At 48.5% G+C, this 12,146-nt stretch overlaps 1 protein-coding gene across 8 annotated transcripts in view; it reads left to right on the forward strand.

Annotated features, from left to right (window-relative positions):
- Window positions 1–1,642: 1,642 nt before the first annotated feature.
- ESRRG (estrogen related receptor gamma) overlaps window positions 1,643–12,146 on the forward strand; it is a 386,503-nt gene continuing 375,999 nt past the window's right edge. For 2 of the 8 annotated variants that reach the window (XM_075042625.1, XM_075042626.1), the window contains exon 1: window positions 11,130–11,377. In XM_075042625.1, the coding sequence (XP_074898726.1) occupies window positions 11,280–11,377 (98 nt within the window). In that variant the 5' untranslated portion in view covers window positions 11,130–11,279. Of the gene's footprint in view, window positions 1,761–11,129; window positions 11,378–12,146 lie in introns of those variants that run through there. The other 6 variants (XM_075042636.1, XM_075042629.1, XM_075042635.1 and 3 more) reach the window with 6 other exon arrangements.

Consider the following 12,146-nt stretch of genomic DNA (forward strand, 5'->3'; position numbering starts at 1 on the left):
TAACAACCGATCTTGAGCTACGGAGGCGCTTCAGTCCGAGCCGGTTTCTTTTTAAGCGAGGCCTAGTTCTGGAAATACTTGTGCACGCGAGTTAAATCCGACACGCAGAAGGCGCCCCTGAATTTAGCGGGAGCGCGTGCGCAGACTGAGAGGATTTGCCTTTTAAAAGCGCAAAAAACCCACGGAAAGAAAACGCGGGTGGCTCGCCAGCCCCTTCCACGACTGGCCACGCCGCTGGCAGCGTGCGCGGGGGTCACACCGACCCGGGTGCCGGCTGCAGGCCCGAGGTCTCTCGTTTCTAAAGTAAACCGCCCTGCTTTCAGAAAGAGATGCTCGGCCGCCCTAGCAGCAGAGGTAGGGAGCGGGGGATGGCTCAGGCGCCCGTCACGGAGCCCCGCCGGGGTCGGCGGGAGCCCCTCGCCCGGCGGAGCCCCGACGCCATTGTGCTGCCGCCCGCCTGCCGCCCTGCCTCCCGCCGGCCCCGCAGCCCTCGCACCGGGCCCCCCCACTTCCACCCGCCGCCGTCACCAGGCCGGGAGCCGTGGGCTCCCCCCTTCCACGCACACGCTCCCCCCCAGCCTTCCCCTGCAGAGGCTTGCAGGAGATCTGGTGGGGGGGGGCGCGGCGCCGGGCCTGCACGGCAGCAGCGTGCGGCGGCGGCACGGCCAGCAGCGTTGCTCCTCGCCTACATCCCTCCTGCATTTCGGGTGCCTTTTTTTTTTTTTTTGGTGTGTGCGCTGCCTCTCCCCCCCCCCCCCCGCCGCCCCCCACCCGGCAAATGGCCTGCTGGCGGCGTGTGTGTCCCCGCGTCCCCTGGGCGAGGTGTCCCGTCCGCCGCCGGAGGACCCGGCCGCCCGCATCCGAGCTGCCGCGGGGGTGGCACCCCCTCCCCGCCCCCCGCTTTCGGTAGTTGGCTTTTGGGTGGTTTTCTTTTCCTTTTTTTTTTTTTTTTTGTTTGTTTTTTTTGGTTTGGTTTGGGTTTGTTTTTTTTTTCCAGGTGGGACTTGGCGGTGACCGGCGAGGCTCGCCTGGCACTGAATGTCACCCTGAAGGTAAAATGAAAGACAAAAAGATGAACGCATGCCTGCTCCCCTCGGCCGCGCCGCCCCGCGCCGCCGCTCCCCCGCGCCCGCCGGCGAGCGGCCGCCACCATCGCGGGGCGGCAGCCCCCGCCGCGCCCCGGATTTCCTGTCCCGGCTTTTTATTATTATTATTTCGCTTCGGAAAAAAAAAAAAAAGGGGGGGGCAAAAAAAAAAAAAAAAAGCGCCGCATGCAAAAAGAAACGTGCACGTACCCGGTAACGAGCCCAGGAAAAACCTGGCCGCTTCCCCCTTCTCCTGCCAAGTTATCATTGAGAAAACAGACAGGCGGCGTGACGTCCCGGGTCAGGCCGAGTGCGGACCGGCGCTACCAAGGCGGCAGGGAGGCCCGGGGACGCCGCCGGGGCCGGGGCCGCGGGGCCCGGGGCCGCCGCAGCCCGCCCGCCGCCGCCGCCCGCCCGCCGGGCCGCGCCCGCCGCCGCCGCCGCCCCCCGCGCCCCCCGCCCCGCCGCCGCGGCGCCGCGCGGCCTGCCGCCCGCCGGCGGCTCCCCCCTCGCCGGCGGAGGTCGCGGGAGCCCAGTTAAAGGAGGCGTGTGTAAAGATTTTGCAATGTCCCTGCATGGTGTTGTAGACTTTCCTAGCAAAGAAACCGGCTTCGGCTTCTTTAAAATCCCCGACGACTCACCTGATTAACCTGCCTGCGGTTCTGAGCTGACCAGGTAAAGCGAGCCCCCCCCTCCCCTCCCCGCACCTCTGCGAGCTGACATTGCATCGGGGGCAGGTTTTTGCTTGGAGACGAGCCGCTGCCAGAAGCGCTCCCCCCCCCCCCCCATTCCACCTTCAGACCTCGCCAATTGCACTTGCTCAGAGTCATTCCCCCCCCCCCCCGGAAAAAAATCAGCTTCGTAAAAAGCCGCACAACAGCACCGGCCACCCGGGGTTCAGTGGTTCTTGGCTCTCGGACAATTATTTGAAATTATTGGCCCGGGGGGCTGGGGGGGGGGGAGGGAGAATGAATTTTTTTTTTTTTTCCCCTTTCTGCTGACAGATCCTACCCCAGCAGGTTTTGTCCTCCCCCCCTCCTCGCCCGGGGTCAGGAGTGCCGGGGAAGTGACGAGGCTTTAGCCAGCAAAGAGTTTGGGGCCGGGGTCCCGGGGTGGCTCTGCCGGTTGCGAGCGGGGAAGGGGCACCGGACTCTCCGTAGCCGGTGCCGGGGCGGGTGTGAGGGTCGCGGCGGCTGCCCGGGTCGCCCTCCCTCCCTCGGGGCGCCCTTTCGGCAGCCCCGAAGTGTCCCGGCTGCGGCGCGGCCCGGGCAGCGGCGGGGCCCGCCCGCCCCGGCGGGGGGAGGCCGGCGGAGGTGGCGGGGGGGGTGTGTGTGTGGGGGGGTGGCCGTCCTCGTCCCCATCCCTCCCCCGCCGCCCTCTCCTTCCTGAAAGACTTCTGCGAGCGGTTCGTGGGAGCCGAGCAGGCCTGGTGGGAGCCCTGCACGCCGGGCGGGGGGCATCGCCGCCGCCGCTGCTGGGGGGTTCTTTATTGGTGTCCCCCGCTGGCCGGAGCGGCGGCGTGGCCGTGCCACGCGGGACCCGCGCTGCGCTCTGCTCCGCTCGTGCCGTGGTGTCGGGACCCGCGGCCGGCACACACACACACACACACACACACACACACACACAAAGGCAGCGGGGCCCCGCTCGCACCCGGAATCGGGAGGGACGAGGGAAAAGTGTGGAGGAAAGTCAGCGTCCTGCTTGCTCCTCCTGATAGTTCACCCTCCCAGCTCCGGGCTGGGGGGGATCAGAGGAGCGCTCGCATCTGGGGGGGCTGCATGTGACCCGCCTGCGAGAAGATTTGTTTCCCCCCCCCCCTTTTTTTTTTTAATTTTTTTTTTGTTTTCCCCTGGGCGTTAATGCTATGAAGGAGCAAATGGTCTGGAGGTATATTTTGAAGTGCTGCAGGGGAAGCGCTTCGAGTACTTGGTCTAGTTAATATGTTTCTCGTGATACCGAAGAAGAGAGGACTGCATTTAGGAGATGACTAAATAATGGGGGAGGCAAGTAAAAATGAGTAGAATACAAAGGAGGGGAAAACGAAGGTGAACGGTAGTGTGGGAAGGCAGGCACTGAGCATCTTGGGTTTCTCTCCTGTAATCCCCCCCCCAGTCCTCTCTTTTCATAGTGTTAAGGAGACTCTAACAGCAACCGTAACCCAACAGAAAAACAGATGACCCTCCCCACTTCAACCTGTCATCGTTTGTGGCCAGGAGGGAAATCTGAATGCCCTTTGTATAAAACCACCAAAGTTTTGAGCATTTCTTAGCCACCCCGTCTCAAATACAAAGTGTAAAACTTGCCTGGTACATTTTGGTGGCACTTCCCTGGTTTATTTCAGAGGACAAAATGTTCTGGTGTAGCATACCAACCCTCGCTTTCAGGGCGGGAGTAGTTTACAATATAACCTACATTAGATTATACGCGGTGCGTGCGGTGCATTTCCACTGAAAATAGCCAAAGACTTAGAATGACGAAGCGACTCGTGTGGTTATGATCTTCCTTGTCTTGAGAGCATCAAGGTAGCCGTGGTTCTGCGTGCTGGGGGGGGGGGGGGCATGTGTCTGTGGTGCGAGGGGTTTCATGCCTGTACGGGAATCCGGCGGGTCTCCTTTTAGAGGACTTTACAGCTTAAAATGTGCCAGGGGCAGGAGAAGGTAAACACGACATTCAGCGTGCTCATTATCAAAATAGGGAAAACAAATCGATTGCATTAACTGTGTGTGCAGTATCACAGTTATTCCACAGTATTTTGTCAGAAATTAAAAGGTTACCACTAGAGTACTATATCCCTATCTCGAGCCTGGCACCACTTATTACTGCAACGGTATTTCAATATTAAGTGATCTTAGAGATATTTCATCTTTCATTTTGAATCCTGAATTTGAATCAGCATTAGGATGTCAGGGCTGCGAGATAAGGTATAACAAACTAAGTAGACAGCTGAAGGGCTCCTGGTGAAGGTGTTGCTGAGAAGGATATCTTGGGCCGTTCGCAGTAACCTTGTTTACAGGGACGTTTCAATTGCAACCTGAATTTCAGCGAGAGGCTGCCTGGACTAATGCCTGCGTGCCTGAAACCCATCACGAGTATCTTTTGCACTCTAAACCTTCCCTCTGTGCCTTCCTTGCATACTCACAAAAACTTTTCTGGAAGGTTAGGATGATTTTCTGATATGAAAATTAAGATGTTTTCCTACGAGGAATGCTGCTCTTTGAACTCGTGTACATTAGCAACAAAGTATTCATGAGGTTTGATTTTTTTTTTTTTTTTTGGTTCTCTGATGTGCCTGGATCAGTAGTCACACCAGTCTTTTTAACTTCACGTAGATGGCTTTGATTTATTATATTTAAGTCTCGGCAGTTTCGAATGTATTTTGCAGCACATGAGGTCGGTTCAAGTCAGAATGTGAAAAGATGCATATTGTAACAAGGAACAGTTTTGTAGTGATCTGCTAATTTTTTGTTTTCTTTTCCTGAAGCTGTTCCAGGAAAATCACGTGCATTTAGAGAGTGGGTGCTAAATGCCAGCAGCCACATTGATGAAGAAAAATGCCGTTGAAATACTCTGGAATAATAAATAGGATACGTAATGGTCAACCACAAGATAAAAATTTTACACGGTGTTTTTATGACTCTAAATTGGCTGCATTGTAAACCAAGCTTACTACTCTATTAAGTCATCAGAGTTTTCAATTATTTAAGATTTCTAGTCAAGCTATCTAATATAGTCTTCACCATCCATATCAGAAAATTATACATAAGGTTGTAATTCCTTCTTGTTGCTATGTGAGGGCTTTGTTGTAGACGGGGGTTTAAGTTTGACTTATCAGGACAAATATTACAAAGCATGCACACAGAAAAATGATACGGAAATAGCCCCAGTCCTACGGAATGGGGATAGTTACAGCACTGAAATGTACCTAATACAATTTGAGATCCACTCACTAAGAAACCTTGACAGTATCTGCCTTGCAGGTACCGTGCATTTGGAAATACTATATCTCCATTTAAATGCAGATCTTCAGTTTTCTCCAGGGGGCAGTTGGCGAATCTTTCGATTGAACCACCAGTACTAGAAAAACTAACTGAAGATTTACCCATGAACAAGAGACCCTTTCAAGTCTGCCTTTTTGAAATAATGATTATAAAATTTCCTAATATCACAAGTTTATATTGATTTCGAATGCCTTTTTCAAAAGTCACAGGAAAGGAATAGTGTCTTTTACTCAAGGTAGGCCAACATTTGCACACTTGTTTAGCAATCTTACGAGAGATAACTGTTACAAATAAGTTCTTTGTTTTTGCATGGGTATTGTGTTTGCATGTGAGTTTTGTCAAATGGACAGAGCAGTCTTGCTTTGATTTTGACCTAGATTCCTCCTGATTATTCCTATACAGCTAGTACCTGCTTATTTCCCACTGTGAAAATAGGAGAACAACTGTTGATGCTATCTAGCTGGGGCTGCACGGGCAATAGGCACATACGCCCAGTAATCTCCCCTCCTCCTCCTCGGCTTCAGTAATAACGGATGAAATGGCGCTGCAGTCCAAAGAGGGTGCAAGCCACTATTTCCCCTCCTGCGAATTTTCCTTCTTTGAGGGTTTGATTCAAAGGAAGACAGGAAAAAAAAAAAAAAGGGGGGGGGTGGTGGTGGAATGAGTGAATTTATTTCTGTTTCTGGATTTGGCACACAAATTTTGCATACTTGCAGGGATGCACAGGGCTATGTTCCATATTCGCTTGAAGCTCAGCGCCAGCAGGCGTCAGTCCTCCTTAGAGGGGCTTGTCCCATCCAGTCCAGTTTCCTATATTGTTTGCCAGCTGTCTAGTTTGCTGTCTAACCCAAGGCAGTAAAAGCCCAGGACGCAGGGAACGGGAGCTCCCTGGTTGGGGCGCAGGCAGAACAAACTACGGGGTGCGGAGGAGACCCAAGATCCTGACCTTTTCCACGCTGGGTGCCATGCCGCCGCAGGCGTTCCCAGCTGCTCTGGTCTCCCCAGCGTGGGCAAGGGTGCTGTCCGCGGGTGCTGCCCTTGTCCCTGTGCCAGAGCCATGAGGTTGTGGAGATCTATCATCCGTATTATGCTCACCTGTTAATGGCATATAACCCATCGGCCTCAATACCCTGGAGAAAACATGCACTTCAGCCTCTGCACGGAGTTCAGGCAGATCTGCAAAGTCCAATCTTACATGCACCAGCATTAATGGCAGAGCTCCCATTCAGCTTAATTGATATTCCTATAAACATCTGCAGGGTTCTTTTTGTAGTGGAAGCTACAGCTGGGTGGACTTCTTAAATGAATGTTTTGCATATTGAGGTTGAAAGGAGAGTCGAGCCCGATACATTAACTTATCATCTGTGTCATCCTCTTGACATCAGTTGGATTACTACAAGCATATATGACAAGGAGATTAGGTGCAAGTTCTTCACACACACGTGCTTTTGTTAGCATGTTGATCAGTGGAGAAGTTACTTCTCTGAAAACCTTGTTCTAAGTCAAGTCTAGGCAAGCACAAACCTGTGCATGCATATACAAGTTGAGCAGGGCCTATCCTTTATAATACAATTTTTTTCCTCTAATATCTGAGCAAGATCTCTTATTATAACTCACCCATTAGGGGAAAGAAAATGGAACTTTTCTCAAACAGCTTTACTGTTGGGGAATCTAGTGGCAGTTGCTTTGAAGCATGTGTAATTGATTATCATACATTTATTTTAAAAAGGAGACATAACAAGGAATCTAACATGATGTTTAGGAATATATCTTCTCCCCACAATGTTCTTGAGGGAAATGTAAGGTTGCAGGCATCATTTCATGCCCTGTATGTTTTTGAACATAAATCAAAGAAATTGTTGGAGAGTTATAGATGTTCATAGCAACTGTAGCTATAATAAACACATGCAGTATATATTTTCCAAGCTATTTTGTATGGGTGAAAAGCTGAAGCTGGCGTTTTGTACGAACAATTCAACTTCATCACTGAAAATTTATTTCCTAGTTAGGGTGGATTACCAGTGTAGCATGAAGTCGTACACCTTCGTTTAAGTTCATCTGGTTATGAAGCCTCGGTTAAAATTGGGAAAGAATTTAAATTGGATCTAGGCACCTTGAATGAATTATTCCAAACGTCAAATTTATTGTGACGCCTCCATGGCGATATTTACATCTATATTATCACCTATATTGGTTTCAAAGTATGCTGGATACTTTGGAGAGCAAATAAAAGACAAGAACGATATGAAAAAACAAACAATTTTAATTGTACACATAGCGCAAAGTGTGAGCATAGTAAATACAACAGGAAAGAGAATCTTGAACGATCAGGTAGTGCGGTGCTGCTAATGGGAACAACAGCTAGCTTAGGCATACAAATTTCTTGATGATTCTATTAGTTTTGGTTTAAAGCCTTAATAGGTGAAAAGGGAGAAGTGACTTTTACGGAGGAATTTCAATGAGGAAAGCATAGCCACTCAGTGTGTGAGGATGAGGAAGGTGTTCCATACATTGACGAGGATCCAAATGCATTAAAATGCTAAGAAGGAAATCCAGTAGTCACAGTTAGCATGTATATGGATAGACTGGTGGTCGGACATACTGATGATCTGTGCAGAGATCAGACAGGTCTAGATGAACAGAGTTTCAGACTTAATACTTAAGCAAAATCCTAAGTGTCTGCATAAAACAGGTGGGATGTGTTTCTTGGAGTCTGGCCTTCCAGGCGCTTTCAGGTGTAGCTCTCATTACTCTGTGTACTCCTATTGGGTTCAGAGCTTGATAACTAAACCAAATACTGCTTATTGAACATTCTGAGACTAGCTAAAAGGTGTGACTTTTAAAAGTGTCACGGTGCTCCTGCTGGACTTCTGTTTTATTGCGGTTATTTTCAGTCGTTATTTACAAGAACCAGAAATCTCTTTTGTAAAAGAGAAAGCCGGTCTCTTATTACTTGACTCCTGGAAACAGAGTTTTAAAATATACAACAAATATCCTGAGACTGATGCTAAAACCGAGAATTTGCTCTGTTTTACTTGTTTGTAGCATTAGCCTTAAATGACTTCCTCTTGATGATGTCTTTGAATTTTAAGACCCGCATGAATTAAACAAGACGCTTTCTAAATTGTTACAGCTGATGGACGTCAGGAAGGCAGGGCATGGCCCATCTTGGGCACCAGTGCTAGTTTAGACTTAAGAAGAGCAGGCAGCGGGGTTGGTTTCCAAGGGCCACCCTTTGCACTGGGGACGGGTGGCGGAGTGAAGGAGACATACAGCCTCTGACATCGTGTAAGCTCGGGGTCGGCTTCCCCTTCTTCATTTCTCACCCAGCTCTTGCTCCCCATCCTCCCCGAACATATTCTGCCATCTCTCCTTAGTAGCTGGGCTACTCTTCCCTGTCCTCCGAAGGTTGGAAAATGGACTTTGAATTGTTACTATGCTCCCTGCTGGATACAATGCTGTGTAAACAAAATTCAGTGAGAAAATTAGAAAAAAGAGAAAAGGAAAGACAGGGTGTCGCAGGTTGAGGTATAGCTGGGAGACTGGGAGGAGAAAGATTTGGCAATTCCTGTGTGTCCCGTGGTTGGGATCCGTGTATATTTTTACAAGAGAGGGGAGCTGAAGGAGCTGTGTCCCTGGATCCGTATTGACCCTGCTGTGACAGATGGGACACAATTAGAGAGGAGGCGTAAGGAGAAGTGGAGTCTAACCCGGAGTGGATGTCCTCCAGCCTTGACAAGTGCCCGTTGGGCTGTGTGGGGAGGACTGCGGAATACGGTCGGATTACTGCTCTCGTGCTGCATTCGGAAGTCTCAGCCTTTCTGCGCAGACACTTGGGTATTTAAAGCCTCTTAAGGAGGGAACTTCATTCACTGGCATTCCTGCTTCCACCGGGATTTTTTTTTTTTTTTACTTGTCTTAAATTAACGTCTTGAGTTCCACCTGACAAAAAGAGCTTGTTTTAGTCTGTGCTGAATTTCTCACAGAAAAAAACCTCTCCTGCTGTATTACAGTCAAAAGAGACCAGGCGGACAAGGGTTGAGAGCGAGGTATGCGGAGTCTGGGCAGCAGGCTGGGCACCGGAGCACAGAGAGCAGGCGGTCCAAGGTCATGGCACTTCTTACAGCACAGCTGGGAGCTGGATGCACAACCTCAGGTTTTAGTCCTTTACCTTTCTCCGACATGCAATCCCTGTCTTGCAGCTTGGGCAACAGAGGCATGGAAACTGTGCTTTTGCAACATGCGTTAAGTGTGACGGTGCCAGTTTAGGCATGGAAAGGTGAGGTGATGGGTCGGAGGTGACGCAGCCGGTCAGTGGCAGAGCCTAGACGGAGCCCAGCCTCATTGCCAGGATTTCGATTCCTGGCCTTGCACTGTCTCTCCCGGGAGAAGAGCAAGATTAATCCTGCTGGTGCCACCACACACTTTCATTTCTCTGGTGTGACACGGTCCAGGGGTGGACAGGATCCTTCTCCCAAAGGAGAGAAGCAAATTTGGGTGGAAGCGCATGTTGAATCAGTATGGTCACCCAGCTATAAAAGGTGCCTACCTTTTATAAAAATTATTTTTAATGTTTTACTATCAGATTTTGCTTGTTCTTACTTTTTGTAATCAAAGGGAAGTGAAGACACGAGCTATGAGTATCCCTGAAAATTGGGCCACAAAGCCTTGTACTTGTGCTTGTGAGTGAGCGTGCGCGCACGTGTGCAACGTGCGTACGCACGCTCGGATGTTGTGTATGCGCAGGATCTCAATTATTTTGCTGTTTGAATCATAGGGCATGCTGTCTTGATGTACTGTCAGTTTTGGTTTCTGCCCTTTGGAATAAAGTTCAAAATATTAAAGAAATAACACGCAATATACTAGTAGCTAGAATAGTCATAGCGCCCGAGGGGAAAAGAGGGTGGTGAATAATCTGTCTTGCAAATGCCTGGAAAAATCCCCTTAACTCCTCCTAACCAAACTCTGCAATGGTGTACTTTTAAAAGGGACTCGTCTAAATTTTGGTTCTGAGGTTTGCTGGTTGTCCTGGAGGGACAAGTAGGTCCCATTTGGAAAGCAGCATGCAAGCTCTACGGTTATGCTCTGATTGTGTGCCGGGGGAGCGTCTGGTCCCAGTTACTCTTTGGAGAATCACCCTGGGCTAAATGGTGTAACAACTAAATCTGAATTAATTATTGATAATTCTTTAACATCAAATGTGAGGATGTGTTTGGCGTATTGCTTCCTGGTTGAAGAGTTGAAGTAGCGCTAGCAGATGTATTATTTTTAAATGTTGCTTTTCTGATCTTATTAGTTTACTTGGACAGCAGTAAGAACCGCAGAAGCTGATGCAGGTTCTGCCCATCTCTGGTTGGTTCTGGAGGGCCGAGGCAGGAGCTAAGGGGGCACTAACAGATATTTGGAGTCACACTGGGACTTTGGTCAGAACACCAAACTTTGCCAAATTTGAGGTGTTGTACTCCGTGGTTTTCGTCCAATGGGAACCATGCTCAAAGGCTCTAGAGAAGGTATTAAATGAAAGAACCAGCCCCCTCCCACTCTCAGACTCAAAATCTTTTGACTTGTACTCTGTATCAGAAAAAAAAGCGCTGAGAAGTGTGTGACTGATGCAAAGCAGGCTCTGGATGAATTTAGGATAAACAGGATGCCTATTGCACTTAATTTAGCAATTCTGAGGCAGAAAATGCTTCTGAGCGCAGCTAACAGCTTCTCATCTGCAAATGCCACAATCAAGACAAAGCAAAATATATTGTGGCAAATTCTGCAGTTCACAGTCGTGACACAGTCAAAACCTCCTATTACAGTGAGGGAGACTTTTACCTGTATCACGACTGCCTAGGACCCAGGATTTCCGAGCGGCATTAATAAAAATAATCCCATAAATATGCAGCTTCCAAAGTCCTGCAGGACATGCAGCAAACGCCGGTGATTCGAACTGGGTGAAGTTGTCAAAGGTTGCTTTGCTCTCCAGAGCCTGGCAGTAGCTCCACTGAAATGTGATGCCATTGGTTTTCAGCAAAGGTTTCTTTCTGCAGGGCTGCAAACAGAGATCAGCTGCTACTGTGTATACACAACTAGGGAGCAAATCAAGCAGCACATTTAAGCAGCCTTTTTAACCCTGAGACTTTCCAAGATTTCTTCTTCACGCAGGAAGTTTCCTTTATATTGTCAGCTGTAGCACTTTGCTCATGTAATGAGATCAGAGCTAGGATCACTGCTGCACAGTAGAAAGACTTCCTTAAGACATTTGTCCTTGAAACTGCACCAAACTCTTGGAAGAACCCAGAACCTGTAAGTATGTATGATATAGGCAACAATAGCACGGTGCAAAGCTGCAGTCAACCATTATACAATATCCGATTAGCAGGGCAGGAGGGATTTTTTTCTTTTTTTTCGGATGTTATGTTACATTCATTTTCAATTTGTTCTAAGGAAACAAATCAATTCGGGCTTCTGATACAGTGACTTTGCAGTAGATGAGCTAGTAGTAATATGTTTGATTTAACTATTTGTTGCTCTCATGTAGCTTGTGGGACAATTATTGTAGCCATCAAACTATAGAGAACTTTTCTTATGTTTTTTAGGCATTTTAAAGGATTTGGGGGTCAATCTTGCAAATAAGTTTTTGCTTTGCTTTTTGCTTTTGGCAACCCCACCCTCCACCAAATTATAAATAACAGGGCAAACAGAATTAGTGCGTATTGTTCTTAGGTAGCAATAAAATATATTTGTTGCAGGCTTAATTTAGTCGTTAACAATGTTGCACTGTTTGGGGTGTTTTTTGTCTTAATTGAATTCTACTCAAGGCTGTCTATTTTGTGTTTTACTATCTTGTCTGTGTCTGTTTAAGTTACTTTGCTGGGACTGCAGTCTGGTTAAACCTGTATTTAAGCACTATTTATATTCCGAGCACATTTCTGGTAAAATAAGTGTTTGAGATTTTTTTTTTTTTTTTAAAGCCTTAAACAGTATAGTTTTATTAGCAGTGAGCGCCAGAGAAGGCACAACATGGATGAATGTCAGACATAGACCACATAACCTAAGTCTTCCGTGCACCAAG

Source organism: Buteo buteo, chromosome 12 (assembly GCF_964188355.1).
Source record: "Buteo buteo chromosome 12, bButBut1.hap1.1, whole genome shotgun sequence".
NCBI lineage: Eukaryota > Metazoa > Chordata > Aves > Accipitriformes > Accipitridae > Buteo > Buteo buteo.